At 37.6% G+C, this 20123-nt stretch overlaps 2 protein-coding genes across 2 annotated transcripts; both read left to right on the plus strand.

Moving 5' to 3' along the window:
* The first annotated feature begins 8118 nt into the window (after positions 1 to 8118).
* Positions 8119 to 11812, plus strand: LOC118818533 (extracellular calcium-sensing receptor-like). Its single transcript, XM_036585780.1, has 4 exons — positions 8119 to 8721; positions 9605 to 9828; positions 10646 to 10773; positions 10899 to 11812. The coding sequence occupies exons 1-4, from the start codon at positions 8119 to 8121 to the stop codon at positions 11810 to 11812; spliced, it is 1869 nt and encodes a 622-aa protein (XP_036441673.1).
* Positions 11813 to 14724: 2912 nt separating this feature from the next.
* Positions 14725 to 19930, plus strand: LOC118818534 (extracellular calcium-sensing receptor-like). The gene is made up of 6 exons (XM_036585781.1): positions 14725 to 14846; positions 15021 to 15321; positions 15459 to 16235; positions 17143 to 17367; positions 18762 to 18885; positions 19017 to 19930. The coding sequence occupies exons 1-6, from the start codon at positions 14725 to 14727 to the stop codon at positions 19928 to 19930; spliced, it is 2463 nt and encodes an 820-aa protein (XP_036441674.1).
* The last annotated feature ends 193 nt before the right edge of the window (positions 19931 to 20123 follow it).

The following is a 20123-nucleotide window of genomic DNA, read 5'->3' on the forward strand; positions in this document are numbered from 1 at the left end:
TTTTTTAAAATATGCTGATTGATTGTTTGGTGTAAATGTACATAGCAGTTTCACCAGTTCATATTTATATTTAAACTAGATGTGAAAATGTATAAGTAAGCTTTTCACATGTACTAATTAAATGATAATAGATAATAAAGAGTAATCATGATTTAGTGGTATGATGGCCTCTTCTCCATCCCACTCATTTAGTGTGATGCTAATCTATACAGTATCTGTAGGCTTTGGTAACAGAATCAGCAGTTTGTGTACTCCTTTAGTGTGTTGAACTCTCCAGTGATGTTGTGTTAGTGGCGGTTTGAATTGACATGGTTTTTTTTTGTCTCAACTAAAGGAGGAGACATGCCAGTTTCCGTTTTGTCTAGGTATATTTCTTTAGGTACAGTAAAGGCCATCGTTGTACATGTCTCAGAAGATGCAGATCAGTTTTGGTGGACATCTAATGTAACAGCTATTTAGATGTCCTTCTGTAAATGCTTTATAGATGCTTTTCTTACATTTTGCTTACATTCTACTAATTAGGGTCCAAGCTTGCTTGTAGGGCCCTATTACAATTGGATATTTTCTTATTATTCTTATTTTCAGCTAAAATAATTAGTCCAGACCAAACCTAAATTGTATAGATATGAAACTAGGTCAATTGGTAGTAGTCCCTCCCTCTACTCAGTTGCATGAGATTAGCCCTATTTGCGGCAAAGAGGCACTATATAAACCAGTTTTCCTGATTCCTTGGCTGAAGTCATACCAATTTGCAATTTGGACCATTTAGCTCTGCCTACTTAAATTTTAGATATTTTGTGTAATGTCTGAAACATACTTTCATGAACTAGTCTTAGGTTTGTCACTTAATACTAATGTAACTAGTTTCACAAAATGTACAAATGTCTGTTCTTCAATAATTATTGAAAACACTTTGACTTTTATAAGCAATATGGCTGCCAAATTGTGACTGACCATACTGGATTAAATCTTAATTTGCTCAAAATTCTAAAACTCAAGTTTACTTATTAAAAAAAAAAATAATAAAATAAAATCATAGACTTATATGTTACATGATTCTAAGGTGGTCTTTCAATTCTGGCAGATATTTTAATTTTGCAAGCTGAATTTTTGAGATGGATTATAAGTAAATTCCTAGGAATGAATTTATCAATCAAAATATATGGCCGGCATCAGCCAATCAGCTTTCAGCAAGCATTTGAAGAGCTTGATTTCTTAAACTCAAACATTTGAATTTGATGATATTTAGTGCTGTCTTTCAGTTTACATTGAGTTTGAATATTAAACTTTAGCTGATACTAAACATGTAATTCAATTTTAAATTAAAAATAAAGCGTATCTTGATGTGTATCTGATATGTAGTACACACATGAGTATATATGAATCCAAGAGATCAGAAAATCAATAAAAAACATGTATGCTTTATGCTAATTATGCTAATATTTACTCATGTTGACACTAGTTGGATCTATATAAGCAAAAATGTACCAAATTCCGCAGGCACTAAATTTATTTTTTGTCAAATATTAGCCAATTACAGGGTCTCTTGCGCATAACAACATATGACATGTGTGACTGTCTCATGTAATTACTTTACAATTGCAATTATAATTTTCTACAATTCCTAAAACAATTACAACATATTAGCATAGGCTTGTAAGAGTTAATATTGACTACTCATCATAAATTGAATAGTATGTCTGCATAGGCACCTCCTAGAAACCAATAAAGTTCCAAAAGATTTGAACAATTGTGAAAATCAAGTATTTCTTCTACATATTTTTAAATACAAAATAAAACATATATAAAAATATATATATTAAACTGGTTTCATTTCATGTAAAACAGTATTCTAAGCAACGTTGTGATTATAAGTATATTTTAAAAATGCATAATTGCTTTACAGTCATTACTTGTTTAAAATACAAAGTTTTGAAACTAACCCCTGGGTTTTGAACTTCACTTTTCAAAATTGGTCTGAAAATACTCTTTAGGCAAATAATTATCAAAAAAAAATGTCTTGTTTACTCAGCATAGTTTCCCTCTATCAGTCAAACTTTGTGTCCTTAGCATTAGTAACTTAAATTGCTATAACTTAAGTTGGAAAGATTTGTAAATATTGAGGTTCTAATGAATTGTGCAATTTTTGGTCCTAATTGAACTTTAAGGGGTGTTATAGCACTCATTTAAACTTAGAATGTTCAAAAATCCTATTAGCATTACATTAAGGACTCCACAGATGAATAATCAGACTCATGTGATTCAGTTCTATGTTGGAATTACTTTAAAGTAAGACATTATGTCAGAAATTTGACTTGTCTGGTATTTTGACTCATTCCTTCTAAGACTGCAAGGTGAAAAAGTCAATCTGAGCAAAACTGAAGAACCATCTTTGTTGAAGTCTCCAACAATCATAAGATATGGAGCCTGTCTGAAAAAATTCTGACTCTCTTTTATTTGGCTCATTTCTGCCAAAAAGCCCTTTAGTGGTGCATTGGGCCTCATTATGACATGCATGTACATGTTAATCTTTGAGAACTGAAAACTAATTGTCTAATATGTCTGCCTTAACTTACTATACTCTTAACCCTAACCTCAACCCAAAACCTAAACCTAACCCTAACCCTAACCCTAACCCCTAACCCTAAGTCTAAACCTGGTACTACTACTACTTACTAGTGTGGAACTAGAATCAGTGTGAAATTTTTCGGTCATAAGAAGTGGTCAAGCACTTGTGCTGCACTTGATACAGCTCTTCATGTGAGTGCATACTGTGCAAGAGAAATGACTTGTCTGAACCATGGATCACTGAGATGTTTTGAGCTAAATCAACTGTTTTTCAACTGAGGAAATAAAATTGTGCACAATTTCAGTATCATTGCCAAACTCTGGTTACGGCCCATAACTACTTACTTAAATATGTGATAATTCAATACACAAGAGGCACACAAATATTAGCATTCAAGACATAATCAAGTCTCCTGAGTCCGACATTACACCCACAGGGTATCATAAGAAGGTGACTTAAATGCAGTCACCTTGACCTTCAGAGTGCATGAAACTACCAAACATACCAAGCAGAAGACTTGTGTGTTTGTATCAATACTTTCATCACTACTTATTGCACTAATGACATCAGAAAATATATGTTAATAAAAAGGAAGTTTAATATTATGGATTATTTGTATATCGCTGTTGTCAGAAGAAAACCTCGTATCTCCAAAATGACAACTCTATAGGAAATTGAAAAACCCTACTTTACTTTTAACGTAAGTCAATCGAGCCAGACTTTTTTCCAAGTCATTTTAGGCCATTTCAGTTGGTTTATTCAGACCACACATTGACATTACACACAAAGAAAAGGGCAACAGCCTTTTTCAAACCATGCAAAAAAACTGAAAAACGACAGAAATGGGGATGCAAGTTTTTCTTCCAACAACAGTGATATACTTTTTCAGTTTACTAACAGCATGGAACCATTTTTCAATTACATTGTTTCCTTTTAAAAATTTGCAACCTGCTCTTGTGGGAGAGTCTGCTTCCACCCCTTCAATCAACATGACCTAGCATGACCTAGCCTTTTTTTTTTTTTAAATTCCACAGGTGACTTTAGGCAGCACCTAAAGGTGCTATTAAAAATGTATTAATGACTAGTAAATAATGAAGAACCATAACATCCAATATATGACCTTTAGAATTCAATCAGTCTTCTGAATAAACTCTCTTTTTTTTCTTATACTCTAAAACAGGTGAGTCACTATGCAATCTGCACATGTTTGAGTGATAAGCGTCACTATATTACCTTTGTCGGGGTCATCCCGAGTGACTACCATCAAGCATGTTGTCTGGACATGGATTGATGAAAGCTGCATGCTGCAAACCTATCAATTTTGTTTGATTGTGAGTGACATAATAAAATATCTCTGTGCCTCTACAACTCCCTTGGCCATACTCCATCCTCATTCATCACCAGGGTACTACATACTTGCGCTGTCACAGCAAGGAGGGCCTGGGTTCGATTCCCCGGCCAGGTGAGCAGGGTCCTTTCTGTATGCAGTTTGCATGTTCTCCCTGTGTCTGCATGGGTTTTCTCCCACAGTCCAAAGACATGCAGACAGGTCAGTTGGACACTGGATTGCCCCTAGGTGTGAGTGTGTGTGTGGATGTATATGTCTGTCTGCCCTGCGATGGACTGGTGACCTGTGCAGGGTGTATCCTGTGTTCACCCAATGACTGCTGGGATAGGCTCCAGCTCCCTCCGCGACCCAGAAAGATAAGCAGCTTAGAATGTGTGTGTTCTTTACTAATTAATGAAAACATTTTTATTTGTAATGAAGAATTTCCCTGCCACAACACACTAATCCTATAGGATCTTTTCATAGTTATCTAAAAATTCTTTCCAGTTTGCTTTTTCCAAAAGAAAATTGATGGTTTAAATTGGTTTATATGATACATAATTCAAAAGTAGTCTTTCATTTTAAGAAAATATACATCATTGTTAGATGCTGGAAGTGCTAAATAACTGTGTCTCAGCAGCGATACGCCTGATCATGGTGAAATTTTGCATATGACATCTTTGAGAGAGATTAAAAATGATTTCCTAAAGATGACTCTACAAATCAAAATATATGGCTGCCATCAACCAAACAGCTTTCAGCAAGCTTTCGATAGCTTAACCCTGCCTTCACTAGCCAGTGTGACATCACAGAGCTGTGATGTCAGCATCAGTGAGTAGTCTTGCTCAAAAAAGACCCACAATCTCCATATTAGTGCTTTGTTTTAGTCTTAAGAATAGGAATGATTTACACGCCATTGCCTTCAGCGAACCTGCCTTCACAAGCAAGTTTGAATTCATTCAGCTGTGAAGAAACATCCATTTTCAAATTCACTGAAAAACCTGCTTTTAGGCCTCTGCCTTGGCCGTCAGATGGCAAAAAAAAAAAAAGAAATGTTTAAAAAGCAACACGATACATGCGTAACAAAAATCATAAGAACATAACCTTAGTGTTCAGTGTGATTCATGCAGCTGTAATAAAGAATCAGACAGTAATCCAGTTTGAATCCAGCAGTAATCCAATACTCTCCATAAGTTCATTTAAATCTGCTACAGTATGCTTCAATTTACTTAGGGCGGACAAATACAACTCATGAGCTCTTGTAATTTGTTATGAACAGTACTTATAATGCATCATGTTAACAATCATAATGCATAATAAGCATGGCAATAACGTGTAATGCATTATACATATATATATATAGTAACACTATAGTGTACTTTCTATGAATGTCACCTTTGTAAGCATCTATAAACACTTTCATAACATGTTATAATGCATTCATGAGACATTATAAACATAGCTATAAATATTTATAAAAATTCATTGTACATTATAGTCATGTTTATTATGCATTATGAATTGTTAACATAATACATTATAAGTACTGATCATAACAAATTATAAGAGCTAATAAGTCGTATTTGTCCGCTCTAAGTAAAGTGAATATACTGTATTCATACTGTACTAAAGCCTCCTCCAGTGTTAAGAGTACACCACCGTTAGCTTGGTATTTGTCTTTACTTTACACTTTCCAAGCTGGGACTGAGTTCTTTGGCACTGACAGTATAACATGTTATTAACACTATTTATAATGCATTATATTGACAATTCATAATGTATAATGACCATGACAAGTGTAATTCATTGTACTTCATTTTTATAAATATTTATAACCATGTTTATAATGCCTTATGAATACATTATAACATGTTATAAATGTGTCTATAGATGCTTACAAAGGTGACATTTATAGAAAGTGTTACCTAAATTTCCTTCAGCATGCGCTTGGTCTGGAGCTTCTGTTGTATCAAACAACCCTGATTTTCTCTGACTCTAATTTTAGTGTTAATATTTAGAAATGTGCAACTAAAAACAGTAAATAATGCCACAAATGCAGTCAGACTGGGCAACACTTTCTATGCATGTCACCTTTGTAAGCATCTATAAACACATTAATAATGCGTTATAATGTATTCATAAGGCATTACAAACATGGTTATAATACTTATATAAAAAGAATTACAATACATTACACTTTATAGCCTTGTTTATTATACATTATGAATTGTTCTTATGATGTACTATAAATAATGGTAATAACATGTTATAATGTCAGTGCCAAAGATGTCAGTCCCAGCTTGGAGAGCGTAAAGTAAAGACAAATACCAAGCTAACGGTTGTGTACATTGACTGTCCTACATTGGATAAAACACTGATGGCAGCACTAGTTTAAACTCTGACATTTGAAGCATGTAATGTGCTTTATTATGTATGTTTTGGTGTTTCAGTAAATTTCTGCAGTAAATACTTCAACTACAAGCCTCACTCTTAACACTGGAGGAGGCTTTAGTACAGTATGCTTCACTGTACTTAGAGTAGACAAATACGACTTATGAGCTCTTATAATTTGTTATGATAAGTACTTATAATGTATGATGTTAACAATTTATAATGCATAATAAACATGGGTGTAATGTATAATGAATTTTTATAAATATTTATAGCTATGTTTATAATGTCTTATGAATACATTATAACATGTTATGAATGTGTTTACAGATGCTTACAAAGGTGAAATTCATAGAATGTTTTACCTCAGACTGAAGCACATGAGAGACGTATGCTTTCTGTTAAGTGATTAGGAGAGTGGGTAAGCGGCAGAGTAACACACAAAGCAGTGTTTCAATAAAATAGGAACTGGGTCTGCTCCAATTCAATGTCTTTCAATGGAAATCGAAGAATATAAGCACTAGTAAATAAGTACAACTTGAACAAGGAGTAGAAGTGCACTCAATTTCAGTATCACTTGGTCACTGCGCACGCTGAACTTTGAATAGGGCCTACGATTGCTTACTTCAATAAACTACAATTAAAAACATCAGAGACAAACAAATGCAAGTTATGTACATAAGTGCCATTACTATTCAAGACATAAACACGCCTCCTGAGTCTAAAGTCACACCCACATTTCATCATGATAAGGTGGCTGTTCAAATACACGCACCCTGACAGTCAGAGGGCTGAGAACTAACGAGCAGACCATGCAGCTCACTTCAGTTTTCATGATGTGTGTATCAGTGCTGTGGATAACTGAGCTCAGACCAGCAGCATGTAAATCTGATCCGGTCAGCTGCAGACTATGGCCAGACCCTCAGATGCCTGGTCTTTATATGAATGGCGATTTTGTGATTGGGGGGAGTTTCGCCATTCATTTCTACACGAGATCAGAGCAGAACAGCTATACCAGACCGCCACTCCAGCTACAGTGCTCTGGGAGGTCTGTCTGTGAGTGTGAACAGTGCAGGGGGCATCACAGAGAAATTATAATAATCAGATTTCCATTTTTGGAGTCATTCGCTACTTATTGAGTTAGTGACTTGTAGAAGTACTTAGTGAAAAGAAATTTAATTTGTGTAAATGTTTTTTACATATCTTATTTTTCTAAACAGTATGAATTTCAGAGAGCTGCGCTTCGCTCGTGCCATGGAGTTCACCATCCACGAGATCAACAACAGAACAGATCTCCTGCCGGGAATCAAGTTAGGCTATCAGATATATGATTTGTGCTCTGAAGTGCCGATGGCTGTCAAAGTTGCATTTCAGTTTGCAAACGGCATGGAACCATTTTTCAATGATACTGATTCCTGTTCAAAATCTGCAGCTGCAGCTGTTCCTGCTGTCGTAGGAGATTCTACTTCCACCACCTCAATTAGCATGACCAGAATACTGGGTCGTTTTGGAATTCCGCAGGTGAGTTTAGGCTGCAGCAAAATTATTTCATTGTATGAAGTAATAATTGAATGACCATATTATATCCTATAAATGAGCTCTAGGATTAAAGCAGGCTTTTCAAATAACGTGATTTCTTTTCTGTACTGATCATCAGGTGAGTTACTTTGCAACCTGCGCATGTCTGAGCGATAAGCAACAGTTTCCTACCTTCTTCAGGACGATACCTAGTGATTTTCACCAAGCGGCCGCAGTAGCAAAAGTTGTTAAGTATTTTGGCTGGGCATGGATTGGGGCAGTGCGCAGCGACACAGACTATGGAAATTTTGGAATGGCGTCGTTTCTAAAGGCTGCGCAAGAGGAGGGCATCTGTGTGGAGTACTCCGAGGTTTACTACAGAACACAACCGCGCAGTAAACTGGAGAGACTGGCAAACGTCATCCGCAGATCAACAGCCCGAGTAATAGTTACGTTTCTTCACGAAGGCGATTTGAGGTTTCTGTTAGAGGAACTGACAAGACAGCCGCCGCCTCCTCTTCAGTGGATCGGCAACGACGCATGGATCATAGATCCAGAGTTTCTGCGCTTTAACATGTGCGCTGGGGCGATAGGATTTGGGGTCCCCCGCTCAGTGATTCCAGGTTTCCGCGAGTTTCTTCTGGATCTCTCTCCAGAACAAGCACTGAAATCGCCTCTGCTAACGGAGTTTTGGGAGAGCTCGTTCAACTGTACCCTAAAAGGCTCCTCAGATGGCGCGCGGGAATGTGACGGCAGCGAGGATATCCGCGCGCTGCAGAACCCATATACAGACACGTCGCAGCTTCGCGCAACGAACCAGGTGTACAAAGCTACGTATGCCATAGCGCATGCCATCCACGGTGTTATCTGTAATGACACTCAGTGTGACAAGAGCGCTAAATTCACACCATGGCAGGTATAAAACTACATTCTAAAACAGTCCGGTAAGTAGAATTATAATTGGAATCAGCATGATTTTATCTGACCAATTCTGTATGTATTAAGCCATTTATTGCAAGTGGGATATATGAGCTTCCATAACGGGAGCATTAGGCGTGGATTCTTATTGTGTTCTAATTTTAAAATCACTTATTGTGTCATAAATGTCACCGATGGCACAGCAATTTTACAATAAATGAAGGTCACAGTGTGGACAATGTTTTAGAAAACATAATCCGAAGTTCCAACATAGATTTCGATTATTCTACATATCTCAGAGTCACTGTTTCTTCCTCCAATATATTCCTACAATAAGTTAATTAAAAAGATGTTCCTTATTTGTCACAATGTTTCTTTTTCATGTTAATTAAAAACGTTGGGACAAGAATTATTATAAGAAATAATTTGACATATTTAGGGTAATGAGAACAGAATGTTCAAAATAGAAATTTGACATTAAGAATTACCATTTTGTCTTTTAACAAAAATAATACTTAAACGTCTGTGAAGCCACTACACCGACATACTTTCCTGACTGACAACATGAGGAAAATGGGTAAAGTAAACATTAAAGAGCTTAATATGTTTATAGAATAAAGAACATATTAAAAAAATACATCTCTTTTCTTTGGGTTACTTTTATTTTGAGCTCATTTTCATGGATTTAAACTTGTGAGTCACCAGTTGCAACCGCAATGATCATATTGCTCAAAACATTATAGAAATTGATTCACTATGTTAATTTAAATCAATAATATACTAATATTTTTTTTGCAATGCGTTTAACTAGTTGATCAGAGTTCAAAGCTCACAATCACAGTTCCGTTCACAGTTGATTAAATGCATGTGTTCCACTGCAGATACTCAACCAGCTCAAGAGAGTGAACTTCACTACGAAGAATGGCTATCAGGTCTCGTTCGATGCCAAAGGTGATCCTGTGGCTGGTTATGATCTCATAAACTGGCAGTTTAAGGAACATGGTGGTTTGGGTTTCACGACTGTGGGCCAATATGACCCTTCTAAACCAAGAGGCCAGGAGATCAGTATAAGCAGACCTATCAGCTGGGTGGGGGGACAGACCGAGGTACAGTACAACACTTCTAGACGTTTTGATCTTATCCCAGGTCTGTCAGCAGAACCTCAAAACAATTAAGACAGTCAGTTGTAATAATTGTCTAAACTCACTTTAAGAAGTTTTAAAAATACATCAGAGCAAGCTCATATTTGTGAAGTCAAGTTAAACCTTTTATGAGGTTTTAGGGTTTGTTAGTGGTGAAATATTTTTTTAGTTAATGGTGAAATATTTTTTATGAGGGTTAGGGTTTGTTAGTGGTGAAATATTTTTTAGTTAGTGGTGAAATATTTTTTTATGAGGGTTAGGGTTTGAAAGTGCTGAAATATTTATTTGTTTCTTTAAGTGGAAATAATGAAAACTCTACATTGGATTGAGTATCACTCAGAGCACTCAGAAATTCAGAAGAATACATGTTAATAAAATGAATGATGATAACATTTTGGCATGAAGATAACATAATGTAACCCCAAGTGAACATTTTTGATGAGTACCCACAAAAATTTGAAAAATATAAGCTAAAAAACAGGAACCAGCAAACTGTGCATTAATCAGTCATGGATAGTCCTTTTTACTTAAACCTTCAAATGCACATCTAGTTAATCAAACCAAAGCAATTACAAATAGTACAAAAAAAACAAAAAAAAAAAAATTGTTTACATGTGGTTGAATATCTAGAGAAATTCTTAAGTCAGTCCAATTAAAGGGTTTCAACACTGGGGTTAACAATACAGACCAATAATTGAAAGCCATCTATGCATATAAATTTGAAAGTCAGATCATAATTGTTTGACAAATAAAAAAAGATTTGCATTTTTCTAATGTCTTTCAGGTGCCAAGATCTGTGTGCAGTGAGAGCTGTCCTCCAGGAACCAGGAAGGCTGTGCAGAAAGGAAAGCCAGTCTGCTGCTATGACTGTATACCATGTGCAGAAGGAGAGATCAGCAACAAGACAGGTTGTGTATCACAATACAGTGGACAGTATTGCTGGGGACAGAACTAATGTATTTTAATTTTAAAAATTTAAAATCATTGTGGTTCTTTCTAAAATATGGTTCTAAATGTTTTTCTAATGTTTCAGACTCTTTGAACTGTGTGCGCTGCCCTCCTGAGTTCTGGCCCAACACTCAGCGAGACGAGTGCCTCCCCAAGCCTGTGGAGTTCCTGTCCTGGGACGACACTCTGAGCATCATCCTGACAGCATTCTCCATCTCTGGGGCCTTCATAGCTTTGTGTGTGACTGCTGTCTTCTACAAACACAGAGCTTCTCCCATCGTCCGAGCCAACAACTCAGAGCTGAGCTTCCTGCTGCTCTTCTCACTGACTCTGTGTTTCCTCTGCTCACTTACTTTCATTGGTCAGCCCTCTGAGTGGTCCTGTATGCTGCGCCACACAGTGTTTGGGATCACCTTCGTCCTCTGCATCTCCTGTGTTCTGGGGAAAACAATAGTGGTGTTAATGGCCTTCAGAGCTACACTTCCAGGCAGTAATGCCATGAAATGGTTTGGGCCTCCACAGCAGAGACTCAGTGTTCTCACCTTCACTCTCATACAGGTCCTAATTTGTGTTCTTTGGTTGACAATATCTCCTCCTCTCCCCTTCAAAAATCTAAAGCACTACAAGGAAAGGATAATACTGGAATGTGGATTAGGTTCAGCTATAGGATTCTGGGCTGTGCTGGGTTATATAGGATTTCTGGCTCTTTTGTGTTTTATTTTGGCTTTTCTAGCACGGAAGCTGCCTGATAACTTTAATGAAGCCAGGTTCATCACATTCAGCATGCTCATATTCTGTGCAGTTTGGATTACCTTTATCCCAGCTTATGTCAGCTCTCCTGGAAAGTTCACTGTAGCTGTAGAGATATTTGCCATTCTGGCCTCAAGCTTTGGCTTATTTACTTGCATTTTTGCTCCCAAGTGTTTCATAATCATGTTTAGGCCAGAGCAGAATACCAAGAAACACCTTATGGGTAAAGTTCCCTCTAATCCTCTTTGAGTCTCTCACACATATTTTTTTATGTAGCACTATGTTTTATCAGCTGATATATAATGTGTGTATATATGTGGGTGTGTGTCAATGTACATGTCTGTCTGTCTGTCTGCCCTGCGATGGACTCTTGACCTGTCCAGGCTGCATCCTACCTTACACCCAATGACTGCTGGGATAGGCTCCAGCTCCCCCCACGTCGCAGAAGGATAAGTGGGTTAGAAGGTTTTGGTGTGTTATGTTTTAATTATTGAAAACATTTTTATTTTTACGAAGAATTTCCCTGCAGAAAATTATTTTGAAATGATCCAAAATTAACAATTAATCATTTTGGATCATTTGATAATTATCTAACAATTCTTTCCAGTTTGCTTTTTCCAAAAGGAAAATAGATGGGCTCATATGATACACTAGTCGAAAGTTGTCTTTCATTTTAACCAAATGTACATCCTTGTTAGGTGCTGGAAGTGCTAAATAACTGTGTCTCAGCAGCGATACGCCTGATCATGGTGAAAGTTTGCATATGATATCTTTGAGACAGATTAAAAATGATTTCCTAAAGATCACTTGACATATCAAAACATATGGCTGCCATCAACCAATCTGCTTTCAGCAAGCTTTCAGATTGCTTAACCCAACCGTCACTAGCCAGTGTGACATCACAGAGCTGTGATGTCAGCATCAGTGAGTAATCCTGCTCAAAAAACACCCACAATCTCAATATTAGGTCTTTTCTCTTAAAAATAACAATGATTTGCACATCACTGCCCTCAGGAGACCCTTTCCTCACAAGCAAGATCAAATTCATCCAGCTGTGAAGAAACATCCAGCTTCATATTTACTGTAAAACCTGCTTTTAGGCCTCTGCCTTGGCCTTCAGATGGGAGCAACACATCACACAATCAAAAGAACATAACCTCAGTGTCCAGTGTGATTTCATGAAGCTGTGATAAAGAATCAGACAGTAGATTGGGTTGAATCCAGCAGTGATCCAATACTCCCCATAAGTCCATTTAAATCTGCTATGTAAATTACAGTAACACTTTCTATGAATGCCATATTTGTAAGCATCTATAAACACATTCATAACATGCTATAATGCATTCATAAGGCTTTATAAACAACCCTAAGGTTCATAAGGCATTCATGAGGCATTATAAAAAACCCTACCGTCCCTAGCTAGTGTGACATCACAGAGCTGTGATGCCAGCATCAGTGAGTAATCTTGTTTAAAAACACCCACATGCTTATTATGCATTATGAATAGTTACCATGATGCATTATAAGTACTGTTCATAACAAATTATAAGAGCTCATAAGTCATATTTTTCTGCTCTAAGTAAAGTTCAGCATAGTGTAATAAAGCCTCCTCCAGTGTTAAGAGTGAGGCTTCAAGTTGATTCATTTACTGAAGAATTTACTGAAACACTAAACCATACACAATAAAGCACAATACAGGCGTCAAATGTCAGATTTTAAACTACTGTTGCCATCAGTGTTGTATCTAATATGGGAAAGTTAATGTACACCACCGTTAGCTTGGCACTGACATAACACTGCATGTCCAATAGAATGCTAGCAGAAATGAGGATTACTGTACTGTAGTGTAGTGGTGCTACAGAGTGGAGGTTTCTAGTGCTTGATGTTAGAACCTGTGAGAGAACAAATTACAATGACAGCACTCTACTATCTTGGCTGCCCCTCTCCAGGCCGTCATAGTAACTTCACACTCACTGTGATGTGAGGGGCATTCAGGGGAAGGCCTGATGGGTACTTGTTTTGCTGTGATGTAATATCTAATGTGAGAGCGCTGGTTAAGGAAAGCGCATTGTAGCAATAATTCTAGGCTGGACAGCCTGTTTGGAGCATCTGAATATTCAAGACTGAAGCCCTGACGATGCAGCCCTAACAGTTCCAGCAGTGGTGAGAAATAAAATACTGGCCATCTCAGGGTGTAAATAAACTTTGTATTTGTCATTTCTTTACGCTGTCCAAGCTGGGACTCACTTCTTTGGGACTGACAGTATAACTTGTTATTAACAGTACTTATAATGCATTATATTAACAATTCATAATGTATAATAAACATGGCTATAAAGTGTAATTCATTGTACTTCATTTTTATAAATATTTAAACCATGTTTATAATGCCATATGAATGCATTATAACATGTTATAAATGTGTTTTTAGATGCTTACAAACGTGACATTCACAGAAAGTGTTACCTAACTTTCCTTCAGCATGTGCTTGGTCTGGAGCTTCTCGTTTCAAACAATCCTGATTTTCTCTGACTCTAATTTTAGTGCTAATATTTAGAAATGTGCAACTAAAAACAGCAAATAATGCCACAAATGCAGTCAGACTGGAGCACATGAGAGACGTATGCTTTCCGTTAAGTGATTAGGAGAGTGAGTAAGCGGCAGAGTAACACACAAAGCAGCGTTTCAATAAAATAGGAACTGAGTCTGCTCCAATTCAATGTCTTTCAATAAAAATCAAAGAAAGCAAGAACTAACAAATAAGTAAAAGTTGTATAAGGAGTAGAAGTGCGCTCAATTTCAGTATCACGTTGTCACTGCGCACGCTGAACTTTGAATAGGCCTTATGATTACTTACTTCAATAAACTACAATTAAAAACATCAGAGGCAAACAAATACAAGTCATGCCCATAATTGACATTAATATTCAAGACATAAACACACCTCCTGAGTCTAAAGTCACACCCACATTTCATCATAATGATAAGGTGGCTGTTCAAATACACTAACTCTGACAGTCAGAGGGCTGAGAACTAACGAGCAGACCATGCAGCTCACTTCAGTTTTCATGATGTGTGTATCAGTGCTGTGGATAACTGAGCGCAGACCAGCAGCATGTAAATCTGATCCGGTCAGCTGCAGACTATGGCCAGACCCTCAGATGCCTGGTCTTTATATGAATGGCGATTTTGTGATTGGGGGGAGTTTCGCCATTCATTACTACATGAGATCAGAGCAGAACACTTACACCAGACCGCCACTACAGCTACAGTGCTCTGGGAGGTCTGTCTGTGAGTGTGAACAGGGCAGGGGGCATCACAGAGAAATTATAATAATCAGATTTCCATTTTTTGGAGTCATTCGCTACTTATTGAGTTAGTGACGTGTGGACGTATTTGGTAAAAAGAAATTAATTTTGTGTCAATGTTTTTTTACAAATGTTATGTTTCTAAACAGTATGAATTTCAGAGAGCTGCGCTTGGCTCGTGCCATGGAGTTCACCATCCACGAGATCAACAACAGAACAGATCTCCTGCCAGGAATCACGTTAGGATACCAGATACACGACTCGTGCTCTGAAGTGCCGATGGCTGTTAAAGTTGCATTTCAGTTTGTAAACGGCATGGAACCATTTTACAATGATACTGATTCCTGTTCAAAATCTGCCTTCGCTGCTGTTCCTGCTCTCGTGGGAGAGACTGCTTCCACCACCTCAATTAGCATGACCAGAATACTGGGTCGTTTTGGAATTCCACAGGTGAGTTTAGGCTGCAACAAAATTATTTCATTGTATAAAGTAATAATTGAATGACCATATTATATGCTGTGAATGGACACTAGGATTAAAGCAGGCTTTTCAAATAACGCGATTTCTTTCCTGTTCTGTACTGACAGGTGAGTTACTACGCAAGCTGCGCATGTCTGAGCGATAAGCAACAGTTTCCTACCTTCTTCAGGACCATACCAAGTGACTTTCACCAAGCAGCCGCACTAGCAAAAGTTGTTAAGTATTTTGGCTGGACATGGATTGGGGCAGTGCGCAGCGACACAGACTATGGAAATTTTGGAATGGCGTCGTTTCTAAAGGCTGCGGAGGAGGAGGGCATCTGTGTGGAGTACTCCGAGTCCTACTACAGAACACAACCGCGCAGTAAACTGGAGAGACTGGCAAACATCATCCGCGGATCAACAGCCCGGGTAATAGTAACGTTTGCTCACGAAGGCGAATTAAGGTTTCTGTTGGAGGAACTGACAAGACAGCCGCCGCCTCCCCTTCAGTGGATCGGCAACGACGCGTGGATCATAGATCAAGAGTTTCTGCGCTTTAACATGTGCGCTGGGGCGATAGGATTTGGGGTCCCCCGCTCAGTGATTCCAGGTCTTCGTGAGTTTCTTCTGGATCTCTCTCCAGAACAAGCACTGAAATCACCTCTGCTGACGGAATTTTGGGAGAGCTCGTTCAGCTGTAGCCTGAAAGGCTCCTCAGAGGGCGCGCGGGAATGTGACGGCAGCGAGGATATCCGCGCGCTGCAGAACCCATATACAGACACGTCGCAGCTTCGCGCAACTAACCTGGTGTACAAAGCTACGTATGCCATAGCGCATGCCATCCACGGTGTTATCTGTAATGACAAGCAGTGTGACAAGAGCGCTAAATTCACACCATGGCAGGTATAAAACTACATTCTAAAACAGTCCCGTAAGTAGAATTATAATTGAAATGAGCATGATTTTATTTCACCAATTGTATATGTATTCAGTTCTTTATTGCAAGTGGGCTATATTAGCACTTCCTCCATCGCGAGAGGATTAGGCGTGGGTTCTTATTGTGTTCTAATTTTAAAGTCACTCATTGTGTCTTAAATGTCACCAATGGCAGAACATTTTTACGATAGACGAAGGTCACAGTGTGGACAATGTTTTAGAAAACATAATCTGAAATACCAAAATAGATTTCAATAACTCTACATATCTCAGAGTCACTGTTTCTTCCTCCAGTGTATTCCTACAAGACGTTATATAAAAAGACTTCCACGTTTTTTTTTTTGTTTTTTTTTGTGACAATGTTTCTTTTTCCTATTTATTAACTACGTTGGGACAAGAGTTGTCATGAGAAATAATTTTTACATATTTCGGGTAATGATGACAGTATTTTGACAATAGAAATTTACAATCAAGCATCAACATTTTGTCTTTTAACAAAGATAATGCTTAAGCATCAGTGATGCCGCTACTGAGACATACTTTCGTCACTGATACCATGATAAAAATCTTTAAAGTAAACATTAAAGTGATTAATATAATCACTTTAATAGAATAAATAAAGTATAAAAAATACATCTCTTTTCTTTGGTTTACTTTTATTTTGAGCTCATTTTTATGGCTTTAAAATTGTGATCCACTATTCGCAGCCACAATGATCAAATTGCCCAAAAAATAATAGACATTAAGTCACTATGTCAGCTTTCATCAATAATAAATTAATATTTTTTGCAATGTAGTTAACTAGTTGATCAGAGTTCCCAGCTCAAATTCACAGTTCTGTTCACAGTTTATCAAATGTTGTGTTCCACTGCAGATACTAAACCAGCTCAAGAGAGTGAACTTCACTACGAAGAATGGCTATCAAGTCTCGTTTGATGCCAATGGTGATCCTGTGGCTGGCTACGATCTCATAAACTGGCAATTTAAGGAACATGGTGGTTTGGGTTTCGTGACCATGGGCCAATATGACCCTTCTAAACCAATGGGCCAGGAGATCAGTATAAGCAGACCTATCAGCTGGGTGGGGGGACAGACCGAGGTACAGTACAGCACTTCTAGAGGTTTTTGATCTTATCCCAGGGCTGTGAGCAGAACCTCAAAATAATTAAGACAGTTGTAATAATTGTCTATACTCACTTTAAGAAGTTTTAAAAATACACTAGAGCAAGTTCACATTCAGTCAAGTTAAACTTTTTTATGAGCGTTTAGGGTTTGTTATACAAATTAAAGTTGCGAAATATTTATTTCCTTCTTCATTTAAGTGAAAATAATGAAATCTTGGTAACACTTTCTAAGAATGTCACATTTGTAAGCATCTGTAAATATATTTATAACAGTTCTAATGTATTCATAAGGCATTATAAATGTGGTTATAAATATTTATAAAAAAGAATTACACTGAATTACACTTTATAGCCATGTTCATTATACATTATGAATTGTTAATATAATGCATTATAAATAGTGTTAATAACATGTTATAATTTAAGTGCCAAAGAAGTCAGTCCCAGTTTGGACAGCGTACAGTAAAGACAAATACCAAGCTAACTGTGGTGTACATTATCTTTCCCACATTGGGTTAAACACTGATGAAAGCCCTAGTTTAAACTCTGACATTTGAAGCCTGTAATGTGCTTTATTGTGTATATTTTAGTGTTTCAGTAAATTCTTTAGTAAATACTTCAACTAGAAGCCTCAATCGTAACACTGGAGGAGACTTGGTACAGTACGCGTCACTTTACTTGCAGCGGACAAATACGACTTATGAGCTCTTATAATTTGTTATGATCAGAACTAATAATGTATTATGTAAACAATTCATAATGCATAATAAGCATCGCTATAACGTATAATGCATTTTTATACATATTTATAGCTATGTTTATAATGTCTTATGAATGCAATATAACATGTTATGAATGTGTTTCTAGATGTTTACAAAGGTAACATTCATAGAAAGTGTTACGGAAATCTTTTTATTGGGTAGAGTATCACTAACTCAGAAGAAAACATGTTAATAAAATGAATGATCATAACATATGTCCCAACCTACATTTTGGCATGAAGATAATATTTTTTAACCCAAAGTGAACATTTTTGACGAGTAACCATAAACATTTTGAAAAATATTAGCTATTTAACAGGAACCAGCAAACTGTGCAATAATCAGTCATGGATAGTCCTTTTAACTTAAAGCTTCAAATGCACATCTACTTAAACAAAGCTTAGCAAGTCAAAATGGTATAAAAATGAATTATTTAAATGCGGTTGAATATCTAAAGAAATTCTTAAGTCAGTACAATTAAAGGGTTTCAACATTGGGGTTAACAATACAGACCAATCATTGAAAGCCATCTATGCACATCAATTTGAAAGTCAGATCATTATTGTTTAACGTACAAATAAGACTCGCTATTGTTTAATGTCTTTCAGGTGCCAAGATCTGTGTGCAGTGAGAGCTGTCCTCCAGGAACCAGGAAGGCTGTGCAGAAAGGAAAGCCAGTCTGCTGCTATGACTGTATACCATGTACAGAAGGAGAGATCAGCAACAAGACAGGTTGTACATGACAGTACAGTGGACAGTATTGCTGGGACAGCACTAATGTATTTTAATAATAAAAAAAAAATAAATAAAATCATTGTGGTTCTTTCTAAAATATGGTTCTAAACATTTTTCTAATCTCTCAGACTCTTTGAACTGTGTGCACTGCCCTCCTGAGTTCTGGCCCAACACCCAGCGAGACGAGTGCCTCCCCAAGCCTGTGGAGTTCCTGTCCTGGGACGACACTCTGAGCATCATCCTGACAGCGTTCTCCATCTCTGGGGCCATCATGGCTTTATGTGTGACTGCTGTCTTCTACAAACACAGAACTTCCCCAATCGTCCGAGCCAACAACTCAGAGCTGAGCTTCCTGCTGCTCTTCTCACTGACTCTGTGTTTCCTCTGTTCACTTACTTTCATTGGTCGGCCCTCTGAGTGGTCCTGTATGCTGCGCCACACAGCATTTGGGATCACCTTTGTCCTCTGCATCTCCTGTGTTCTGGGGAAAACAATAGTGGTGTTAATGGCCTTCAGAGCTACACTTCCAGGCAGTAATGCCATGAAATGGTTTGGGCCTCCACAGCAGAGACTCAGTGTTCTCACCTTCACTCTCATACAGGTCCTTATTTGTGTTCTTTGGTTGACAATATCTCCTCCTCTCCCCTTCAAAAATCTAGATCATTACAAGGAAAGGATAATACTGGAATGTGGATCAGGTTCAGCTGTAGGTTTCTGGGCTGTGCTGGGTTATATAGGATTTCTGGCTCTTTTGTGTTTTATTTTGGCTTTTCTAGCACGGAAGCTGCCTGATAACTTCAATGAGGCCAAGTTCATCACATTCAGCATGCTCATATTCTGTGCAGTGTGGGTTACCTTTATCCCAGCTTATGTCAGCTCTCCTGGAAAGTTCACTGTAGCTGTAGAGATATTTGCTATTCTTGCTTCAAGCTTTGGTTTGTTTACTTGCATTTTTGTTCCCAAGTGTTTCATAATCATGTTTAGGCCAGAGCAGAATACCAAGAAACACCTTATGGGTAAAGTTCCCTCCAAGTCTCTTTGAGTCTCTCACACATATTTTTTTCATGCAGCACCATGTTTAATCACCTTAAATCTAATGTGTTTATATAAGTGGGTATGTGTGAATGTTTATGTCTGTCTGTCTGCCCTGCGAGGGACTGGTGACCTGTCCAGGGATTATCCTACCTTCCACCCAATGACTGCTGGGATAGGCTCCAGCTTCCCCCCATGTCCCA

This window comes from Colossoma macropomum, unplaced genomic scaffold (assembly GCF_904425465.1).
Source record: "Colossoma macropomum unplaced genomic scaffold, Colossoma_macropomum, whole genome shotgun sequence".
In the NCBI taxonomy this organism is placed as follows: Eukaryota; Metazoa; Chordata; class Actinopteri; order Characiformes; family Serrasalmidae; genus Colossoma; species Colossoma macropomum.